General features: G+C 45.4%; 1 protein-coding gene across 6 annotated transcripts in view; it reads left to right on the top strand.

Annotated features, from left to right (window-relative positions):
- The window catches only part of PTPN3 (protein tyrosine phosphatase non-receptor type 3), a 109,838-nt gene that overhangs the window by 74,953 nt on the left and 12,064 nt on the right, over nucleotides 1-22,821 (top strand). For all 6 annotated transcript variants that reach the window (XM_079928028.1, XM_079928025.1, XM_079928026.1 and 3 more), the window contains 8 exons: nucleotides 1,426-1,612; nucleotides 1,779-1,853; nucleotides 3,112-3,168; nucleotides 4,432-4,588; nucleotides 7,218-7,378; nucleotides 18,588-18,678; nucleotides 18,960-19,021; nucleotides 21,097-21,243. In XM_079928028.1, the coding sequence (XP_079784154.1) occupies nucleotides 1,426-1,612; nucleotides 1,779-1,853; nucleotides 3,112-3,168; nucleotides 4,432-4,588; nucleotides 7,218-7,378; nucleotides 18,588-18,678; nucleotides 18,960-19,021; nucleotides 21,097-21,243 (937 nt within the window). The remainder of the gene's footprint in view (nucleotides 1-1,425; nucleotides 1,613-1,778; nucleotides 1,854-3,111; nucleotides 3,169-4,431; nucleotides 4,589-7,217; nucleotides 7,379-18,587; nucleotides 18,679-18,959; nucleotides 19,022-21,096; nucleotides 21,244-22,821) is intronic.

Raw genomic sequence — 22,821 nt, 5'->3', positions numbered from 1 at the left:
CTTGCAAATAGCTCTACTTCTGTACTACTCTGTCACTGAATTTTTTTATTCAAATGAATTGAGATTGTGAATCATTTTGTGTGACTATGATACAGATTTTATATTTAAAGTAAGCTAATTTGAACTTGCTAGGAAACAGAAGCACTACATTAATGAAAACTTCACGGATAAGGACCTGAAATAAAGAGGCAGCAGCAGCTGTCTTTTGTCTGTTTGTTTCACTGAATGTCTGTCTTTGCTCACCTTTCCCGTCACTAACCTGGAATGAGATTAGAATATGGAGGAGTCTGTGGAACATGAGGACAACCCCATATTCTGTTGGCTTTTAAAGGCATCTTCTGCTAGGACTGTGGCTCTGGAAGGGGTCTAGTGTGGGTGTGCATGATGCAGAGAAGTTGCGTGTCCTACACCGTGTTCATCCCTGTGGCCCTGAGAGGTTAGAGAGGAGGGTCTTAGGAGCAGACCTGGTGTGAGGAGAGGAGAGGGGAGAGGTGCTGGGGGAGTCATGTTCATCAGACTTCTGTCTGTCAGTTGAGGGGAAAGCTGTGTGACCTTGGGCAAGTCACTCAGCGCCTCTTGACCTGTTTCTTCATCTGTGAAATGGGAGTTGAACCAGATGACCACAGAGGTCTGTTCAGTTGTAATAGTCTGTAATTCTCGAAGATAACGCCATCCAGTAGAATTTCCTGCGATGATGGAAATGTCCTGTAACTGCGCTGTCCAGTGCAGGAGCCTCTAGCCATGTGTGGCTGTTGAGCATTTTTGAAATGTGACTGGTACAACTGAGGCACTTTCTAATCTTAATTTACTTAAATTTAAATAGCCACACGTGACTAGTGACTGCCATATTGGGCCGCGCAGCTCCAAGATACAAAAGGACTTATATTAGAGAAAAATAAAATGTATAATCTCAGTGGAGGCATTAATGGATGTCACAGGTGAATAATGTAAACTAGGATTCATATAAATTGTCCTGAATATGCCACGTTAGTCCCATTTCCTTTGGGTAGCGAACTGTCCTGTGAAGCAGAGCTATGAGTGGGAGTGAGACGGAAGGGAAAAGCTTTCAAAAGGGATGGAGACGCATGCATCTGGGTGAGGTTCAGTAATTAAGCACCAGAGTAGCTGGGCATATTTCCCTATCACCCTTCCAAAGCAGCTGAGTTTTCAGCAGTTCCTGGTACTACCCTGCCCTCCTTCCCCTTTTCCCCAAAACTAAAGGCGATGACCTTTAGGCCAGTTGGGGACATGGGCAGCCAGTGGACTCTGGATGTGCCTGAGCCCTGGGCTTGACCTTTGGAGCTCTTCTAAGGTTCCAAGGATCGGTGACAGCCACGAGATGCCAGGCCCCAACAGTCAGTAATGTTTGCTCTGATAAAATATTAATCCAGTTATTAAAATATCTCCTCCTTCCCCACGATGAAGGAGTATATCCGAGAACAACCCAGCACAAAGCTGCCTGACCCAGAAGTCATCCAGTTCTGTGTCTCCATCTTCAAATGCTCCAGGCTCCTGTTCCCCAGATGGCGTCGATCAGCAGTTCTTAGAGGACTTCCACAGGGTGACCAAAGGGGGCTCCACCGAGGACTCCAGCCAGTACTACTGTGACAAGGTGCGTGACCCCAGGTGCTGCGGCTGCAGTGGCAGCCGACCCAGCCAGGCCTCCCGTGCAGGGCTGCCTTATGGGCAATTAGGTGGTTACGGCTCAAAGAAAATAGCATATCACCGACCACTGGAGAAAGAAGTGAGATAACTGATGATTTTCTGACGTTCTCCAGAATGATGGTGACGGCTACTTAGTCTTGATCCGCATCACACCAGATGAAGATGGAAAATTTGGATTTAATCTAAAGGTATGTTGTGTGTAATTTATAAGGACATTTGATGCTCCGAAGCAGTCTTTAGATGACTTTTTAACTTCCATTAGAAATGTGCCACGTACCCAAGGCTGCATAGGGAAATTGGCTCGGCCTTCAGAATTGGGAGCTTTTCTTTGTGGCCATAGTAGCTGCCTCACACCGAGTGCCTGCTCTGTGTACTTACTTATATCACCTTATTGGGTTCTTCTATTAAGTGGTGAAATTGGAATTTTAAACCCCTTTTTTTTTTTTCTTGCGGTACGCGGGCCTCTCACTGTTGTGGCCTCTCCCGTCGCGGAGCACAGGCTCCGGACGCGCAGGCTCAGCGGCCATGGCTCACGGGCCCAGCCGCTCCGCGGCATGTGGGATCCTCCTGGACCGGGGCACGAACCTGTGTCCCCTGCATCGGCAGGCAGACTCTCAACTACTGCGCCACCAGGGAAGCCCTTAAAACCCATTTTGTAGATGCACACTAAGGCTCAGAGAGATGGGAACCCCTCAGCATTGCTAAGAGAGAACAGTGGTTCAAGTGCAGGGCCATCACCCTCCTCTGCCTCCCTCTAGGCAGGCTCTGCAAGCTATGACCTGCAGGCCAAATCCCATCTGTTTTTATAAATAAAGTTTTATTGGAACGCAGACACCTCATTCATTTACAAATGGTTTGTGGCTCCTTTGGCACTACGGTGGCAGAGTGGAGAAGTTACAACAGAGCCCTCTGTCCCACAAAGCCAAGATAGGTGATATCTGGCCCTGTACAGAAAAGGTTTACTCTAGAGCAAAGTGAGGGCAGGTGGTCTTTGCTGCCCACCCCGCAGCTGCCATCACGCACTCCTTTCCAATACCCGCAGCCCTGCTGACAGCCTGTTCTCAGAGGTCAAAAGCCCTCACGACATGGGGCCTTTCTACAGCTCCTCTCCTCCACTGAAAACCCCCTGTCCATCAGCAGTTAGGGGCTGTGCTTCTTGAGTCCTTCTCCAGGGGGTGTTTGCATTTTTTGAAAGGAGGCTGCTTCCTCTAAGTGCATCTTTGGTCTGTGGAAGGTGGGGATGGCAGTGGGAGGCTTCTGAACAGCCTTCTTTCTGGTTGGCCCACTAGACCCAGGGACCCAGGAACCTTGTCGTTCCGAAAGGTGCCAACGCCTGCAATTAGAATAAGTTCAAGGGAAGTTTGAGCCCTCCCTTGTGTCAGAGATATCTGCATGTCTTTGTTGCTGTGAACGACTCAAGTGGTTTTTTAATCTACATGTTTACAGGGAGGAGTGGATCAAAAGATGCCTCTTGTGGTATCAAGGATAAACCCAGAGTCACCTGTAAGTAAACATATTCTGTTATTTCCCAAGTTTGCTTTCCCCTACATGTAACAGATTTCTGTTTCTGTGTCCTGTTTCTTTGTTACTGGCAGCAGAGAGTGTGTGTAAATGCATACGCACATAGATAGAAGGAAAGAATGGAGGCGGTTTTCCAGAGCCTTGTTGCTCCTTGTGGTCCCCAAAGCTGCAGCACCAGCATCACCTGGGAGCTCATTGGAAATGCAGACTCTTGGGCCCCACCCAGACCTCCTGAACCAGAATCTGCATTTTAACCAGATCCCCGATGACTGGTGTGCACGTTGAAATGTAGAAGCCCTGCCCGAAAGAAGGAAACTGGGGCTTAGAGTTTGCTGTTCTGCTCGCTCCGAGTGGGCTCACGGCCCCTGTGTCCCTCCCCCTCCCCACCCTCAGCCCTCTGTCTGGGGCTCTAGGCATCTAGGAGGTGATTTGCTTTTGTATAACAGTGAGCACCAAAGGGTCCCTGTGCCTCCTAAGAAGGTGCCTGTTTGGGAGTTTTACTCTTAAGCTTGTGGTTTACCTTTTCTTACTGCTTGTGGCCTCTGTGAGTTAAGAAGCCTTTCATTCCCACACTGTTCAATGCATGGCTTCTCTCCATAATGGCTTCTGCCTTTGGGGTTATGTTTGCAAAGGCTTTCTCCATCACAAGATAGATAAATACTCGCTTTTAGCTGACGAATCATTTTCTTTTTCTTTTTCTTTTTTTTTTTTTTATCGGTATACGAGCCTCTCACTGCTGTGGCCTCTCCCGTTGCGGAGCACAGGCTCAGCGGCCATAGCTCACGGGCCCAGCCACTCTGTGGCATGTGGGATCTTCCCGGACCGGGGCACGAACCCGTGTCCCCTGCATCAGCAGGCGGACTCTCAACCACTGCGCCACCAGGGAAGCCCTGACGAATCATTTTCTAACCACACATCTAGACAACAAAAGATAGAGGCATTGAAGTCATTATGACATTACAGTTATAAGTGAAGCCTGGCTACCATAGAGAAATAGCCTCAGTAGTTTTCTTAGCTTTACTCCAAAATGTTTCATAACGTAGGTTCTGAGCAGGACTCCTTTCAAATCCCACTGCCAGCTACCATGTCAACATTGCAGTGGAGGCAAAAATAAAGACAGTAATGCCTGAGGGAGAAGAAGAGAACTTGGTCATGGTCTCAAGTGTCGGGGCTCAGAAAACATCAGGTTCTTCCCTTGAGGATTGTGTTATGATAACAGAAGAAACTCGCTCTTCCCCCATGCAGGCGGACACCTGCATTCCTAAGCTGAACGAAGGGGATCAAATTGTGCTAATCAACGGCCGGGACATCTCAGAACACACCCATGACCAAGTGGTGATGTTCATCAAAGCCAGCCGGGAGTCGCACACACGGGAGCTGGCCCTGGTGATCAGGAGGAAAGGTAACAGCCACCCGCGGGGGAGGAGCCTTAGCAAAGAGGGCCTTCCACAGCCTGTTCCATGGTTTTGCGATGTTGCACTTGTAGCCAACATGGGAAAATCAAGGGCTTTCCCGTGACCACCTGATGGCCGACTTCTCCCTTGAAAAATATGGAGATCTGCCTCCACAGGGCCCCATCCCTCATGGCCAGTCCTCTGCAGGTAGGCAGCACCCTCCACCCCTTTTTATACTAGGTGTGACCCTCCCCTCCCCCATTCCTCCCAGGCCCAGCTCAGCCTACTTCACACACCCCTCTTAGCTGCCTGGCCCTGCCTGCATTTGCATATTCAACCCTTCCTCAAAGGACCAGGTTATATTTTATTCATGTGCATTTGGTTTTTGTTGCAGAGGCGGTAAGCAGAGTGGGGCAGGAGCCTGGCTGCCTTGGGGCTCTTCGAACTCTGCCTCCTACTGGGTTCAGGGACCTTGAGCAAGTTTCTCACCCAATCTGTGTTTCAGTTTCCTCTAATGTAAAATGAGGATGACATAGTCGCTACCTGCAAGGGTCCCTCGGAAGAGTAAATGATACTCATACTGGAAGGCATCGAAGATGCTGCCCAGTACTTGGTGGCCATTTGAAAGGCGACCTCTGTTGAATATAGCTACTATTATCGTTGTTGTCATTGTTGTCATAAAGCAACAAGCCGAGTCCTCGCGTCCTCCTTCCCAGCTCTCAAATACTGCAGGTGGATGAAGTACGCGACTCAAGCCCTGGCCCCGCGTCTCTGTTCTGCCCTCACAGTTGTCGGCACAGCCCACGCCCCCTCATGCCTGCCTTCTCTGTTCCCACCGAAACTCCCAGTGCCAGCTCTCATCCCACCTCCTCCGTGAGGCCCTGCCAGATCTCTCCAGACCCCTACCCACCTCCTCCCACCACCCATCCCCACCAAACCCAGCTCCGTGCTCGGCACACAGTAGGGGTCACTAGCGACAGTAGCTGATGTCTCTGCAGCACCAGCGAAGTGCCTGCACTGTGTTAATCGCTTTGCGTAATTATCCTCTTCAACTCTTACAATGTTCTCGTGAGGTTGGTATTCCTACCCCCAAATGAGGAAGCACAGAGAGGTTAAGTAAGTTGCCGTGTGTCTGGTAAGGCCACGTGATAATAGAGAAGGAAGGAATCCAGCGATCGGGAGCAGGCCTCTCCACATGCAGTGCCGTGTGACGTGCTGGCCAGTACGAGGGGCTGGAACGAGAGCATTCCGGCTGGGCCGGGGGGGAGGGGGTCCTCTGCCAGCCCATGGCAAAGGGCTGGCGCCTGTGTGAGGTGAGGGAAACAGATGTCTGTAGACGATTAGAGCTTAAAGAGCAGTGCCACTGATTTTCTGTCACTGTAATGGTAAGTTCATTTTTCAAAGAAACATTCAAGTAAAAAATGAGTTGATTAAAAGAAAAATAGTAACATAGGGGATAGCAGATAGGACAGAAATCATGAAAATAAGCAGAAGATCTGAGCTTCTGTGGTCAGTGGAGAGAATGTGGTCTTTAGCGTCAGACATGTGGACTGAATTCCCGTGTCCCACCCTGACAGGCTGGGTCACTTTGGACAGCTCTTTTGCCCTGTGAATCAGTGTCCTCATCTGTAAAATGGGAATAAAGACCGCTGGTTCAGAGTTGTGAGGATTCAGTTCAACTATGTGGAAAACACAAGAGTGGTTCCTTTCTTTCTCCTTTCCTGTTATCTTGAAGGCAGTGGGGAGTCATTGAAGGCTCTTGGGTAAGGGAAGTGACTTCTCTTTCTGGGTAGAAAGGGAACATTCAGAGATGATCCCAAAGTTTGAAGTGACTAGACAGAAAGAGGCACATGAGGCTGGGAAGTATTGTGCATGGTTGGGGAGAGGGGGTCCTCTGTTTGTTTTTACCCGTTTTGAGTCTGATGTGAAGGGAGATTTCCAAAGAGGAAGCACAGAGGAGACTAGAGATGTTTACTTGGGAGCCTCCCACCTAACAATGGCCTCGAGTTACAGACTAACTGACTGAGCTCTGCGGGGCGGTGGTGGTGTGGAGAGAGGGTCAGACCCCGCACCAGTTTCCTGCGAAAATGCCTGTTTTAAGGGAGCAAATGAAAGGGACCAGAGAAGGAAGGAAGAGCAGGAGTAGAAGAATAACCAGGTCACAGAGAGCAAAGGGAGAAAATCTGTTTTCTTTAAAAACGTCCTTTCCCTTTCTCTTATCCTTGGCAAAAGCCTCTTGCGTACTAAACACAGTCATTTAAAACTAACCAGCGGGCTTCCCTGGTGGCGCAGTGGTGGAGAGCCCGCCTGCCAATGCAGGGGACACAGGTTCGTGCCCCGGTCTGGGAAGATACCACATGCCGCGGAGCGGCTGGGCCCGTGAGCCATGGCCGCTGAGCCTGCGCGTCCGGAGTCTGTGCTCCGCAACGGGAGAGGCATTTTGTATAATTAGTACATATTGAATCATTCAACGAGAAGTTGTATCTTTGGTGAAAATGATTACCATGTGCTTAATCATTTAATAAGATGTTTTAAACCATCTGCATTCAGGTGTCATAAGTCTAATTTGGGGGGAGGAATCCCATCACCCAGCACGTGGCTGCAGAAGCCAGACAAGCTCTTTCTCGTCCGCTACAGCTGTCCACTCGTTTGCTGACATCAAATCTGAAGATGAACTGAACCAGCTTTTCCCAGAGGCCATTTTCCCCGTGTGTCCGGAGGGTGGAGGCACGCTGGAGGGATCCATGGAACAGCTAAAGAAGGGCCTCGAAAGCGGGACGGTGCTGATCCAGTTTGAGGTAAGAGACCCCCAGTGCCTCGGTGGGCTGCTCAGCTGCTGCCAGGTCATCTAAGTCACCAGGCAGCTGTGCTCATGGAGGGACCACAGAAGGACTCATGACCTCAGGGAGAAAGCGGGCTGGGGACCATGGCCCATCGCTTGCCCCCCATTCTAGTAACGATCAGGAGTCATGGAGAAACGTCAGAAATCGAGGAGGTGGGACTCTGAGCATGTTTAGCTGCCAACACAAAAGCTCAGGACACTCGGCAGTCGAAGGTAGTGGAGAGGCGGCGTGGATGGGTGCAGGGGGATGACGGGGGAGCTGGGCCCCGTGAGGGCACAGGGGCTGGGCTTCCCAAGTCCCCCAGAACCGTGTGGACACGAAACCAAAGTCAGACCACGTCTTCCCTCCCCAGGAGCGACCTCTGCTCATGGGATTGAGCCTGTTGACAAAGGCACATGCAGAGACTTCACAAAACGAAGTAGGACCCAAGGAGACTTGTGTTCAAGTCAGCTTTACTGATCACTAACAGAATGAAAACACAGTATGTTTGTCTTCCACATTTTTAAAAAGTTGTAGAAAACAGAGTAGTTTGTGCAGTAAAAAGGCAACAGAAGAGCACAGAGAAGCATAAAGTAGGCCAGTGAAAGAAAACTGATCATGATTAATGACAACATACACAGTCTGGATCCCTAAATTAGGAGAGAGTCTCAGGTCAGATTCAAAAGCGGAAATCTGCACTGCAGAGTTTATTGGAAAGTTGTATAAAGGAAAAAGTCACAGAAGCAAAACTAGGACATTTATCAAATATATGTGACTGCATATTGATTCAGGAAGGCATGAGTAATGTGAGTATCAAACAAGAAGGAAGCAAGGCAGAGAGTCGAGTGAGAGAAAGGTTTATTCTATAATGGTGTGAGGAATAGAATGTAAATAAAATACATTATTAAAGCAATGTGTATTGAACAATAGTAAGAAGTAAAACCCACAAGGGAAAGGTGAATTGGCCCCACCAAAAACAATCAATAGGGGATTTTGAACTTGACAGCCTTGACAGATAATATAGACAAAAAATAAGCTGAAATCAGGATAAGAGGGTAGGAATAATATAGTTACTTGGATAGAATTGCTAGACATATACTGAACATCTACAAAGAGAGAGAGCTCTTCTTTCCAGTTGCCTGCAGGAGGCCAGGTAGGCTTAAGATTTTAAAAGAAGAAAATGTAGAAGTTGTATTCTCTGGCTTTTCATTGCAAAAAAGCTCAAAATTGAGACATACTTCTTTAAAAATTTTATTTTATTTTATTTATTTTTGGCTGCATTGGGTCTTCATTGCTGCGCGCGGGTTTTCTCTAGTTGCAGTGAGTGGGAACTACTCTTCGTTGCGGTGCGTGGGCCTCTCATTGCGGTGGCTTCTCTTGCTGCGGAGCATGGGCTCTAGGTGCAAGGGCTTCAGTAGTTGTGGCTCACGGGCTCTAGAGCGCAGGCTTAGTAGGTGTGGCACACAGGCTTAGTTGCTTCGCAGCATGTGGGATCTTCCTGGACCAAGGCTCAAACCCGTGTTCCTTGCATTGGCAAGCGGATTCTTAACCACTGCGCCACCAGGGAAGCCCCGAGACAAACATTTTAAACACTGAAACTCAATTATATTTAAACACTCTCCAAAATAATTGAAACAAGGAGCACTTCAAAGCCAGAATATATCAGTTTTATTCTTTTTGGAGGGAGTTGAAAAGGAAAGTCAGAGGGGAACGGCACTGTGGAGTCATTTGTTCTTTCATTCAACGAGTATTAGGTATTCACCACGTGCCAAATGCTACATCAGGAGCACAGTGAGGGAAGGAGAAGCTGGATTTCTGACCCCAAGGAGCTTACGGTCTAATTTTGGTATATTTGTGGGAATGTATCACGAGTCCCAGAAACAGCTAAAGACCAAGATAGGGTGAGATTTCATTCCACAGACTGTATGTTCTGTAGGGACTGGAGGTGAGAGGATTCCAGGAGGTCCTCTTGGGTGACATGTAATGTTAATAGAGGGTGGATGGGATTAAGTGTGGAGGGGAGGGTATTCCAGGAGGGTCACAGCCTCCTGGACCTTAATGCAGACTAAGCTCAGAGGGTGTCAGGTAGGAAACAGGCCTCCCGGGGGTGAGCAGCGCTCAAGGAGTCCTGGGAGATGTCGCCAGGTGATGGAAGCCCTTCACCCAAGACGAACCGGGTCTCTTTGATAAGATTGTCCACAAGGAGGCGCTGTGGGCTCTTGGTGAGGAAAAAGACGGTGCCTGGTCTTGACCGATGCTGCAGAAAATGCCCTGCACTTTCCTGTTTTACATACAGGAATCCCCTATCAGGTTTTCCTTGAACAGTGTTCATTGAAATTCATTAGGAAGATAAAAAATGCTTTAGAAAGAAGTACCCACTTGTCCCCCTGTGTTTTTAAGTAGTATTTCTCAAAGGGTGACACCCTGACCATCTGTACGGATATCACCTGAGGAGCTTGTTTAAACGGGCCCAGCCCTTAACTACTGAATCAGCCACACTGGGAGGGGGCCTGGCTATTGCTTCTTAACAAGATCACCAGGAGGTTTTAATGGACAAGCTGATCCTGCGGATGGGAGAGTCAAGATCGTACCAGAGCCATTGTCCCGCTGCTGCCCATCCTAAGTCCTGCCTTTAGAGCTTATGGTTGGACTAGAGAAGAAATAAGATATGGAGAACATAGAATTTTTAGGGTTAAATTTTAGTACGTACACATTTCCTTCATTTAGTTTAAACATTTCCTAGAAATTAAGTCGAAAAACCTTCTTTTTAAATAAGTAAATTTGAATTCCAAAATACAGAACATAACAGCAGATCTGCTCTGTGATGGAGCCGGTGGGATCCACCATCCTGCCTGTCCGTCTCCACACTGCCCCCCAAGGACCCCTAGACTGTGGAACACAATTTAACAACCACTGCTAGAGGTGGGAGAAGTTGTCTCACACAGCTGCTAGAGGAGGGGAATCCTAAAGGAAGACAAAGGGAAACCTTTAATGCGCACTGATTGTGTGCCAAGGGCTTTACAGGCGTGTCTCACAGCATTCTCACAGCAGCCTGCTGTAGGGCTGGATCAGGGTCTCGGAGAGGTTATCTCACAGTAAACGGCACAGCCTGACTGGAAACCAGGCAGGCTTCACTCATGGAGCTTGTTCTCTTAACAGCTGTAGACCCTTTGTGTAATTATATAGGTAACAACAACGTGCTGTTTCTACGTGAGAGTTGTTAGAATAGCATGCCGTCAGAGCTAGAAAAGATCTGAGATGCTGTCTAGCCACGTGGAGCCAAGCAGGCTTCAAATCCTGACTCTACCACTCATTTCCTGGGTGACCTCAGGCACATCCCTTAACCTCTGTAGCCTCTACTTCCCCATCTGTAAATTGGGTATTTTGTGAGCTGGTTGTAAGAGTTAGATGAGATAAATACTTCATGCGTTGTCTGACGCACAGTCAGGGTGCAAAAAGCAACAACTATTATCATTCATAAATAGAGGAGTCTAAAGAACCTGCCCAGTCCACACAAGAGGTGGAACCCAGCACCGTCTGACTCCCACCTATTCTGGTTCCCCACCTGCTTCTCCTCCAGTGCTGTCAGCAGGTGGGCGGCTTGGCTGTCGGAGGCTGTGCTCTGAACAGGAGCAGGAAGTGGGCGCTGGTTCCTAGCAGGTGCCCATGCCACCCACTCCACAGCACAAAGGGCCTGTCCTGGGGTAGCTGGGCAGCGGATGGAATCCCTTTTGCAATGACAAGCTGGTTTTCAGCAAAGCTTGCTTTGAAGCATTTTCTTCATTAATGGAATTCCCCTGCCCCTCCCATGGCTTTCAGAAACAATTACAAATGTGTTCCAGAAAGCGTTGGGTCCCAGCTATAATAAAATCATGCTTAATAATTAGCATTTCTATAGCACTTCGGAGTCTACCAAGTGTGTCTCACATATGTTGTCTCAGTTGACTCTCACAGCAATTCCGTGAGACAGATATGGCCAGAATTATTTGGATCACTCCTTTGTAAGTGGAGAGAACAAGGCTCAGAGGCTATGGAACTTGCCCAGTGTCACCCAGCTGGTCAGAGACAGAACTGGGATTAGAATCTATGTTGAAAAGTCCATTGTCAGAACTCACCCGGTATGACCCAGTTCTTCACTCAATCTCTGATATGAGCCCTTCCCTCCAGGAGCTACACAGTGTGAGCTACTCAATGTGGGCAGTTTGCCAGCATTTGTGACCAGCCTCGAACTGCCTAAATACTGTGTTCAGGCAAGGTAGGGCGTCCCTCTGTCTCTCGTGTAAAGGCGCCCAGACTTGGGGTTCACAGGGCTCCAAGTCCATTACCACCGCCAGGATGCTCTCCTCCTCTAAAGAACTCGTTGCCTCAGCCCCAGGGTCCTTCCTTCCTGAGAGTAATTTGTGGCTCATTTCATGCTTTTTCCGAGTTGAGCCTTCCGTTTAGGCAAGGGAAAGGGTGTGCATTTGGTATAGACAGTGCTAGATAAAAGCTAAGTGATGATGTTAACTGTCCTTTGAGAACTGGTTTCCCAGCAAGCAAAGGCCCCTTGTGCTCAGCCTCATCCAATGGCCTTGCAAGCTCTTTGGAGACTTGTGGAATGCTGTTGATAGAAAATGAGAAACATTTATCCTCCCACCTCTCAGGACCGACGAGTTAGAGCAGTGGCTACAAGGCTCCACCAGAGGTCAAGTCAAACTCGGATACCCCGCCCCTCCCACCTCAGCATCTTCCCTCTTTGCCAAAACCAGAAGCCATCTTTTTCTCTCTTCTGACCACTGTTTCTCCGGAACCCACTCCTACATCATCCACTGTAAGAAACATCCATTCCTGTCAAAACAGGTGACTTACTGGTCGCTGTGATCATTATAAAAGTTGATTTGGAAGGACAAAGGCAGCTGAAGACTTACACACGTAGGTGTACCTTCAAGATCAGAGCTCATACTAAAAGTTTTTTTTTAATTTTTCAAATTTTTTTTTTCTTTTAAGAAAGGCAGACATTATCAAGTATAACACTTGGAATACAGGGAGCAAACTGCGGGCTTTGGAATGACCACGTGAGTGGCCTTTACATTTCAAGTGCCGGGGACCAATATAAAGGAATTGCCACCCCACCTCATTGTCAAGTATTTATCTGTGAAAGGGACGCTGCAAGAATACTTGAGTATGCCAGCACTGGGATCTGCATTTGGTACTGTGATTTAAAGTAGCACTGTTAAAAATAATAATAAAGTAGCACTATTGAAAGTCCCCAGATTGCCAGCAACAATGTCAGTTCATTTCAGCAAACCTTTACAGGAAGGTAGAGAGAAACTCTGAGTACCCCGTCAGCAGTGTCCTTGCTCCCTGACTGGGTCTGTCAGGTACAAGGGAAAGTGGAAGTCCCCAGTGTGGACGAGCTGTCCGTGAGCAGTAAGTTGTTCTTATGTCTGCAAAGTGGAGGACAACCTCTCGAGGCCTTCATGAAAAACGGGCTACCCTTAGCTTAGTTACATGCCTCCATGCCACCTCTCGTCCTGCTTTACTCAAGTGCTTTGTCCCCTTTGTCCACAGCAGCAGATCCCGTTATTCCTCGACTCTAAACATTTTATTTAGCACCTACTATGTACCAGGCACAATGCTGGCCTAGGGTTTATGGTGGTGAACAGAACAAACAAGACACCTGCCTTCATGGAGACCACAGTTTAGTGCTTGATACAGAAAGCACAGTAAATAGCTGTTTTGAAAGTCGTTGCCCTGCGCTACACTCTGGGTTATTGCCAAGGGCATGAGAGGGAGTCCGTTTCTACTATTTGCTCTCCTTACTCATTGTCCCTTCCAGTCCCTCCATTTTCTTTTTCTTTTTTTTTTTTTTTTGTCTTTTCCTTTTTTCTTCCCCCTTCTTGGGTTCTCAGTCTTCAAGAACTCCAGTGAGAATTCCCCCTTCATCTGGTTGTGCAGTTGATGGGGTGCTTGCTTCCACTGTGCCAGCCCTTGCCAGCATCCACTGGATGGAGCCAACTGAGTGTCCAAAGCCTTTATCTGAGCGATGTGAGCAAGGGTTCACATCTTTGGTTGGGCCAAAAGTCTGAGGAGATCAGAGTCATCTCCTGATGCCCTCTCTCTACTTTTAGATGATTTTTTCAAAGGAGGAAAGTTTAAACTGGAAAACTGTATGTCTTTTCCATCCCCGAACTGTGCTGGTCAACTCCAGCTCCCACCGTTCAGTTTTTGTCTTTAGAGGCCAGAGCCGGTGATACCGATGCTGCAATTTAAATACGGTTGTTCCATTGCAAACCCTCTCAGCTGATCTTCTTATAATTCACCCTTACGCTCACAGCTGCTTAGAACTACACTCTGATATGATGAGAACAAAGCATATGAGGACATAAAAATTAAGATTTTAATAAAACTAAGTGATCTTATAACCCTCTGTCCCTGTGACCTTCTCCAGCCTCCGGATTGCTCTCATTCTAGGGCAGAATTTAAGGGACCTTAAAGACTAGGAGCTCTTGCCTGCGTCACATACCTTTAGCCCAAGAATGAACAAAGCAAACTGTGTCATTCCAATGAGCAGTTCTTGAAAGAGCCTTTTCTCAATTTCTGGCTAATATAATAGTCTTCATAACAGCTCATTACCTCCCATCCCTGATCCTTCCAGAAAGATATACCTGTGTTTCCAGCACATCACTGTCTACTCCGGACCACCCTTCTCTGGGCAGTGTTTTCACACCCAGCCTGCCATGCAGCTCACAAGGTCTGGAGAAGAGTCCATAAATTGAAAGAACTTGAAAACCAACTGCTAACACCTTCAGAAACTAAGTGTGTGAATAGCACTGAAGCAATTCAGTGGGAATAGGGTTCAGTGTTAGCCTTGACAAGGCAGGCATAAAAATGAGTGTGTTGTCAACCCTTCTAAAGGCAAAAAAAAAAAAAAAAAAAACTTAGCTTTATTCACCCAACTTTTTGTAAAAAATTTTTAATTTTATATATATATTTCTTTTGTTGTAGTTCTTTTTTTTTTATTATTTTTGCGGTACGCGGGCCTCTTACCGTTGCGGCCTCTCCCATTGCGGAGCGCAGGCTCAGCGGCCATGGCTCACGGGCCTAGCCATTCCGCGGCATGTGGGATCTTCCCGGACCAGGGCACAAACCCGTGTCCCCTGCATTGGCAGGCGGACTCTGTAGTTCTTTTTCTCACTTCAGTCATTTGAATTTTTTATATAAATTTATTTATTTATTTATTTATTTTTGGCTGCGTTCAGTCTTCATTGCTGTTGTTGTGGTGCATGGGCTTCACATTGCGGTGGCTTCTCTTGTTGCAGAGCACAGACTCTAGGCACACGGGCTTCAGTAGTTGCAGCATGCAGGCTCGGTAGTTGTGGCACACGGCATGTGGGATCTTCCCAGACCAGGGCTGGAACCCGTGTCCCCTGCATTGGCAGGTAGATTCTTAACCACTGTGCCACCAGGGAAGTCCCCAGTCATTTGAATTTTTAAAAATTCATGTTGTAATAATTCAAGTAATTCAGAAATAGCCAAAGTAAAATTAATTGTTTTCTGACCCCCGTCTCCTTTAGCTTCTCTCTCTGTTGTAATTTACAGATAATAATTTGGTGTGTATCCTTGCATACTTGTTCCAGTGATCTTGCAAATATATTTTATACACACACATACATAAGTGCACACACATATGTTATATACACATTGTGCGTATGCTGTTATGTGTAGAAATGGGATCACCACTGTATTATTCTGTGACTTGCATTTTTCACTTAAATAGATGAGTGGAATCTGTACTTGTAGTCTATCTTATTCTATTACTTGCACATAATTTTGTGGTATAACTATATCAGAATTTAAGTCAACACTTTTCCCTGTTGGGAAATATTCAGGCTGTTTCCAGTTTTCTGCCAAAGAAAATATTTTGCCACCAATAAATTTCTTTGATATGTATCTTTGTGCATTTCTGTCAGATAAAGCCCAGGGTGTGCATATTTAAAAATTTGAGGACAGTGCTATAGTACTTTATTTTGTATTTTATTTTTAATACTTTACAATCCTATCAACAGATCATTACTGCTGAGATACATTCATATCCTTGTTGTGATTAAAGCCTTTTGCTAGATCTATGCTCTTCCGCTAGACCATCTCAAGTTGATTACATTTACACTTTTGGTGTTTTTTTTTTGGTGCGTTGGGTCTTTGTTGCGGTGTGCAGGCTCTCATTGCGGTGGCTTCTCTTGTTGCGGAGCTCAGGCTCTAGGCGTTCGGGCTTCAATAGTTGCAGCACATGGGCTCAGTAGTTGTGGCTCCTGGGCTCTAGAGTGCAGGCTCAGTTGTTGTGGCTCGAGGGCCTAGTTGCTCTGCGGCATGTGGGATCTTCCGAGACCAGGGCTCGAACTTGTGGCCCCTACATTGGCAGGCAGATTCTCAACTACTGCAGCACCAGGGAGGCCCTACGCTTTTGTTATTTGGAAAAGAAAAACTTTTTACCTCCAGGTTAGCTTTACTGGTTATATTCACTCAATTGAATTTCACTTCTATGCAGTTAGTCAGTTAGAACCAAATTTTCATTTAGGGAATTTGACTCAGATATTCTCCTCCTCCCAGAATCAAACCAAAACTTCTAATAAATCATGAATTTATTTTAAGAAGGAGCCCAGAGAGTTTATTAAAGCTCCCAGACCTTTAAGAAGTTGCTTAGTGGCTACTTGGTTGTTATGAACTGAAATTGTAAAGATGATTAATAGTTGAGCCTAGGGAAAGATTGGAAATTCTGAACATTTGGAAAATGCATGAGACATAACATAATTATCATTACCAAAAATGTCTATGCTAATTCTCTCCTGGTGATTTCTGTGCAATTTGTTTAATAAAAGAACTAATAAGAGAAAAAACAGACCAACAGAGGCTGGTTTATAAAGCAAGAAATACAATTTGCAAAAATATACAGGGAAAGACATTGTTCCACCTCCCTATTCAAATTGTAAACACATTTTAGTTGATGATACTGGCTGCAATTTGGTGGACTAACCATTCTCATACACCCCTGGAGGGCAACTCCATTTTGTGTGTGTGTGTGTGTGTGTGTGTGTGTGTGTGTGTGTGTGTGTATCAAAGTCCTCAAAAATATGCTTTAATGCAGTAATTCTGTTCCTGGGAGTTTATAGTAGCAAAAAATTGAAAACAGTCTAATCAAGAAGTAGAATAAAAGTTAAACTATGAAAACCTTATAGATTATTGAGCCAGTAAAAATCATGTGTATAGAGAATACTTCAAGTATTTAAATGACACAGGGAACTAGACACTGTATAATAAGTGGGGAAAACAGCCTTCAAAATTATAGTGGTATTTCCCAGGACATGTCTTGTGAGACGTGAGATCCTCCATGGCCAAATTAGCTTGAGAAATGCTTAGCTAATCAGAATTTAATAAGGTTATGCACTACAGGACTTGTCGTCTTAGAGATTCATAGAACATAAGGTGACTTGTAGCATTTCCCAAATTTCCTTGACCTTGAAACTTTTTCTAAGCAATACCTAGTAGCTTCTTTCAGAATACTTGGGTTCTATAGAACATAATATGGAAAGTGCTAATAAATGTCAGTCTCATTTTTTGTTTTTAAAAACATAGTGATATCTGTATATTTTATGTGTTTACATATATAATTACATATGTTTGTATACGTGTGTGTGTGAAAAAAAAAGCTGGAGAAGATAGCTGAAGAAGGTCATCTCAGGGCTTCCCTGGTGGCGCAGTGGTTAAGAATCCGCCTGCCAATGCAGGGGACACGGCTTTTAGCCCTGGTCTTGAAAGATCTGACATGCCGTGGAACAACTAAGCCCATGCACCACAACTGCTGAGCCCACGTGCCGCAACTACTGAAGCCCCTGCGCCTAGGGCCCATGCTCCGCAACAAGAGAAGCCACAGCAATAAGAAGCCCGCTCACTGCAACGAAGAGTAGCCCCCGCTCGCCGCAACTAGAGAAAGCCTGCCCGCAGCAACGAAGACCCAATGCAGTCAAAATAAATAAATAAAATTTTTTAAAAAACAGATCATCTCAGGGTTGTGAAATTACCGGTAACTTTTTTCTTTATATTAGTCTGAATTTCTTAAATTTTCTGCAAAAAAAAAAAAAATCACTTCCAACACTGAAAAAAAAAGTTGTTTTTAAATTCCCATAAAGTTAACTAAAATCCACTGGTGAATAGTGTTTCACACTCTAGTTTGAAGTGGAGGGACACAGTTGTATAGAAAAGAAAACTCAAAAGGGCAAGGGGAAACCTTGAGAGGGGATGAATGTATCTTACGCCTTTATGGTGGTGATGGTTTTATGGGCGTATACTTATCCCCAAACTCATCGAGTTGTACGTTAACTATATACCACTTTTTACATGTCAGTCATACCTCAATAAAATGTCACTTCAAAGAAAAAAACTCAAGCATTGGTGTCAGATCTGGGTTCAGCCTCTGGTTTTAATCTTGAGCAAAGCATTTAATCTCTGCCTCTCACTTAAAAAATAAGAATACTATTAATACCTCTTACAGAGCTGTTGTCAGCAGCACATCAGGTACAGTACGAATGTGTCTAACACATGCTTGTAAATATGCAAAGATGGTTTTAACTGAATTATTCACTAATGATTGCATGTATAGGGAAATACCTCTTTAAATGAATGTTTAAATGAAGTTTACCATGTATTGGAATAAATGTTTTTACTGTGGGAGTATACTTCTGAAATGAATGAAATGAAATGCTCTTGTTCTTAGCAAAGAGTATGGTTCACTCTATTAAATTGGAGGGAAGTGTTTTTAGACTAATGTAAATGATTTCCATTTAATTTTTAGTCAGAATTCTTTCTTTTTCTCTACTTGCTTTTAGCTCTTGTCAAATAATTGTCATAAAGATGAGGTTTTACTTACTGTGATCCATTATCTGTGACTCACACCCCTTCTTATGACTTTTCCTCAAAGATCATCATGTTAAAAAAAACATTATTGAAGAATTTAGTCAGTTTCTCAGGGGATTGTAGAATTTCTTATTGGGAAGATTTTTCTCTTAATATATAAAATCACTGTTAAATGTTAAGATTTTGGTGCTGTGACTGGTAAACTTTACTGATGAAGTATATTTTCACACTCTCTCCATAGCTGTTTTTTGCAATGTTTTTTTTCTTTTTTTTTACTTCTCTATTTGTCATTTAGCAACTCTACAGAAAGAAGCCCGGTTTGGCCATCACATTTGCAAAGCTGCCTCAAAATTTGGACAAAAACCGATATAAAGATGTATTGCCTTGTGAGTATCCGGCGTGAATACCTCCTCCCCGCTACCACACACACACTGAGATGATGTTTCCCTTTTTAAAACAGATTGTCTGGTATTCTGGAACGATTTTCAGTGTGTCTGTAAACACCACCGTCTTTACTGCAGCCATTTCAAACTCTGAACAGTTGGGGAATAGTGTTTATGCTAATGAGGCGAGAGCTGCAGATGGGGCTGGGAACTGAACTCTTGTTTACTCGGTGCGATAAAAATAACACTAGGAATAATCAGTAAGTGTCTTGCTCTCCCCACAGATGACACCACCCGGGTATTATTGCAGAGAAACGAAGATTATATTAATGCGAGTTACGTGAACGTAAGTTAAAAATCTGGATCGTGAGAAAAAGCACATTAATCACTGCAACAAGCGTGACAGTGGTGTGTGAGGTGCTTTGCAGTTGGCGAAGTGCTCTCCCGTTCACTCCCTCATTTCATCACCACAGCAGCCGTTGAGGGAAGGCAAAATAGTCTTATTTTACAGAGGATGAAACTAAGGTTCAGAGACATTTAATAATTTGAAAAGTCACAAAGCTAACGGAAGGGGAGACCAAAACTCAGATTCTGTGTCTCTGACTCCATCATCCACATGCCTTCTGTCCTCAACTGCAGACATTTAGGTGTTCTGTTGTTTTGGCCATTGGTATGTTTGTAACTTTCTGTGTTTTTCCCCCATGTCGTTACATCCTGCCTAAAAATAAGAAAAATAAGACCACCTCTGGGCATATAACCCAAAAACAAAAGGTAAAAGATTTCACATGTTGTGGGGAAAACATTCATTTCACTCTGAAAATGCATGTTGGGCAACTTAGCCTCTCTGAACCTCAGTTTCTTTATCTAAACCAGGGGTCAGCACACTTCTTCTGTAGAGGGCCAGATAATAAATATTTTGGTCTCTGCAAGCCAAGAGACAAAATTGAGATATTAATTAGGTACTTATATAGCCGTTTAAAATGCAACCATGTGAAGGCTTCCCTGGTGACGCAGTGGTTAGGAGTCAGCCTGCTGATGCGGGGGACACGGGTTCGTGCCCCGGTCCGGGAGAGGCCACAACAGTGAGAGGCCCGCGTACCGCAAAAAAAAAAAAGAAAAAAATGCAACCATGTGAAAACACAAAAAAACACCTTAGGCTTGCAAAGTGGCAGTTAAATTTGGCCTTCAGCCCATAACTTACCAACCTCTGATCTAAATGAACAGATGACTTTTCAAGTTCTCAGGTTATAGCATGATATCAAGAACAACCAGCAAGAATGGATCTGATCAGTGATTCTACTTATTCAAAAGCATCTGTGGGATTCATTGACCCTCACTTCAATATTCCTGGTGTCCTGCAAGCAGAGCATCAGAAATGGTGGGGCTGCTAAGACCATGCAGTGGGGACTGGCTGAGACCAGGGCTGAGGAAGCCCTTAACCCAAGCACCAACCAAACCATGAGTTGGGCACCTCCATTTACCTTTCCCATCTAAGAATGAGTGAATCACAGTGCCGCTCCAAAGCTCAGCCAGTTCTGAGTGTTCTTTCATAGAAAAGACTTAGTTTAGAAGCAAAAGGAGAGCAGAGTGGGAGAGGGACACTGAGGACAGTTGAAAACATTTTGACATCTAGCATTAATCAACTCAGATGGTAACCTTGTGAGGTGATGTGTTCATGAACTCGACTCTAGGAATCATTTCACAGTGTATACATATATCAAACCATCATGTTGTACACCTTAAATATATACAGTTTTTATTTGTCAGTTATACCTCAGTAAAGCTGGGGCTGGGAGGGAGACTGATCGACTCAGTGGCACAAACATTGGCAGCCGTGCAGAAAGCAAAGTGGAACAGCAGTTGGTGGGATAAGCCTGTATGGCTTATGCTTCAAAGAAAATAAATATTTTGATAGAAAACCCTGCATAGGGAAAGATGTAAGCATGAGGATTGGCATGTGTTGCTGAAAATGCAGTTACCCAATATTGACTATATTTAGGATGCAGCGGTGAAGGTCATTTAAACTCTTTTCCATCTCGTAGGTCCACTTCTGATTATCGCCTATTGACTATCATATAGTTTTATCTTAAATATCTAATGCTAGTATTACTGTTAAATACTAGCATTTGAAGCTTTTTTTTTTTTTGGCCGCATGGCTTGTGGGATCTTAGTTCCCAGACCAGGGATTGCACCTGCGCCCCCTGCAGTGGTAGCGTGAAGTCTTAACCACTGGACCGCCAGGGAAGTCCCTTTGAAGCATTTCTGAGAGTAGCTTTTTCTTTGATTATTCTTATTGGCCAAAAATTGATAGAGATGTTATTCTGGTGTGATGACAGTCACTAAGTGAAAGAATGTAAGATCAAGTTCCCTGTCCACCTTGTGGCAGTAACGGATTCTAATGCCTTAACAATCTCTTGCCAGATGGAAATTCCTGCTGCTAACCTTGTGAACAAGTACATTGCCGCTCAGGGACCCCTGCCACATACCTGTGCACAATTTTGGCAGGTAGTCTGGGATCAGAAGTTGTCACTCATCGTCATGTTGACCACTCTCACAGAGCGAGGGCGGGTAAGTGGCTTGATCTCCAATTCAGAAGTGTGCATGTCACACTGTGCTCTGCAGAACGTGAATTTCAGAGCTGGAAAAGGTCTTAATGAAATGTCACCCGGTCCAGCCCCTATGTGACCCATAAATCTCCTGTACAGAGCTACTGATGGATACCTCCAGTGACTGGAAGCTCAGCACTTTTCCTGCCCACTCCCTGGCCTTTCCAAGCTAAGGAGTGATCAGACAGCCCCTTCCATTCCTGCCTCCGATCCATTATAACAAGCAGGAAGGCTCTTCACCTTGCCTTACCTGTCCAAGAACCCCTGTTTTAGCCGTGGCCTTACCCACCCAGGACAAGTGCTGGTCCTGAGAAGAGCAGTGTGAGTGCCAGGTTCCCAATGGCCATAAAAAGTAGAAGAAATGACCTCTGTCAACCTCTGCTTGTGTTGCAGCAAAACCTGATACAAAAAAGAGGTGAGAAGGGCTTAATTAGGAGAGTGATGGGCACCCTGCTGTGCTCAGCCTGACGTGCATTTTCCATAGGAACAGATCGCTGATGATATAACAGAAGTCAGTGTGCAAGGGATACTGTGCAGCATGAGTTCTCTAACTTCTGCCTGCATCTGGGTATCTTCATTATGAAATGTTTATCCAGAAACACATTCCAAAATCAAAGATAAAGCAATTTTGAACCACCTATTTTGAATGATCTTTGTGCCACTTCCTCCCAGGCCTCTCTTTGGTAAGTAGCTCAGAATTGAGCTGTGCTGAAAGTCAGAATACAGGATTGGAATGGATAGTATGTTTGAGGAGATCAGGCTACCCTCTCACCCAAAACAGCAAAATAAGTATTCCTACTAGTTCTAGAGAGACCCGTGGATTGCAGAGGGCTTTCACACAGGTTGTCCCAGGCAGATGGCTCCCCGCCTTGGCTAAAACACTTCCAGGGTCCATCCATGAGTACTCGGCTCTGATTTTTTTAAAAATCCCTCTTTACGACACGCTGAAATCCACGTCACTTTGAACCACCACCCCACCTGCTTCTCTTACCTGGAAGACTCAGTAATAAGTTACCCTTCTCTTCTATGCAATGCCCTTTCAGATATGTGAAAATAACCCTCGACTTCCATTAAGGTGGCGGTCAGCAAAAATTGTCTGGTCTTTGTCTCAGTGGTGCTGTTAGCCAGTTTCCCCATTTTGTACTCAAGCATTTGACTCCGGAAACCTACATGCAGCACGCTGGTGGGGCTCTGGAGCCAGACGATCTGGGTTCAGAACACGTTCTTCTCGAGCAAGTTATTTAACCTCTCTGACCCTCAGCTTCCCTGAATATAAACTGCAGATACTAGTGCCGCCTTGGAGGGTTTGTGAAGACTAAGACGATATATGTGAAAAGCCTAGAGAGCTGCCTGTCGCAGGTGTCCAGCAGACATTAGCTACTGTGTGTCTGTGTGGCCATGATTATCATCCCTGGGAGGATGAGCCGTCGGATCTGGCCTTCCGCGTGCGCTTGGGCTCCTTGGGCTTTCCATCTGTCATTCTCTGTGTTGGCTCTCACCCTTAGCTTCTTGTCACTCACGGTCTCGATCAGAATCTCTT

This window comes from Stenella coeruleoalba (genome assembly GCF_951394435.1).
Source record: "Stenella coeruleoalba genome assembly, chromosome: 7".
Taxonomy (NCBI): domain Eukaryota; kingdom Metazoa; phylum Chordata; class Mammalia; order Artiodactyla; family Delphinidae; genus Stenella; species Stenella coeruleoalba.
Note: the sequence above shows the minus strand (reverse complement) of the source record. Positions and strands in the feature narration are given on the sequence as shown.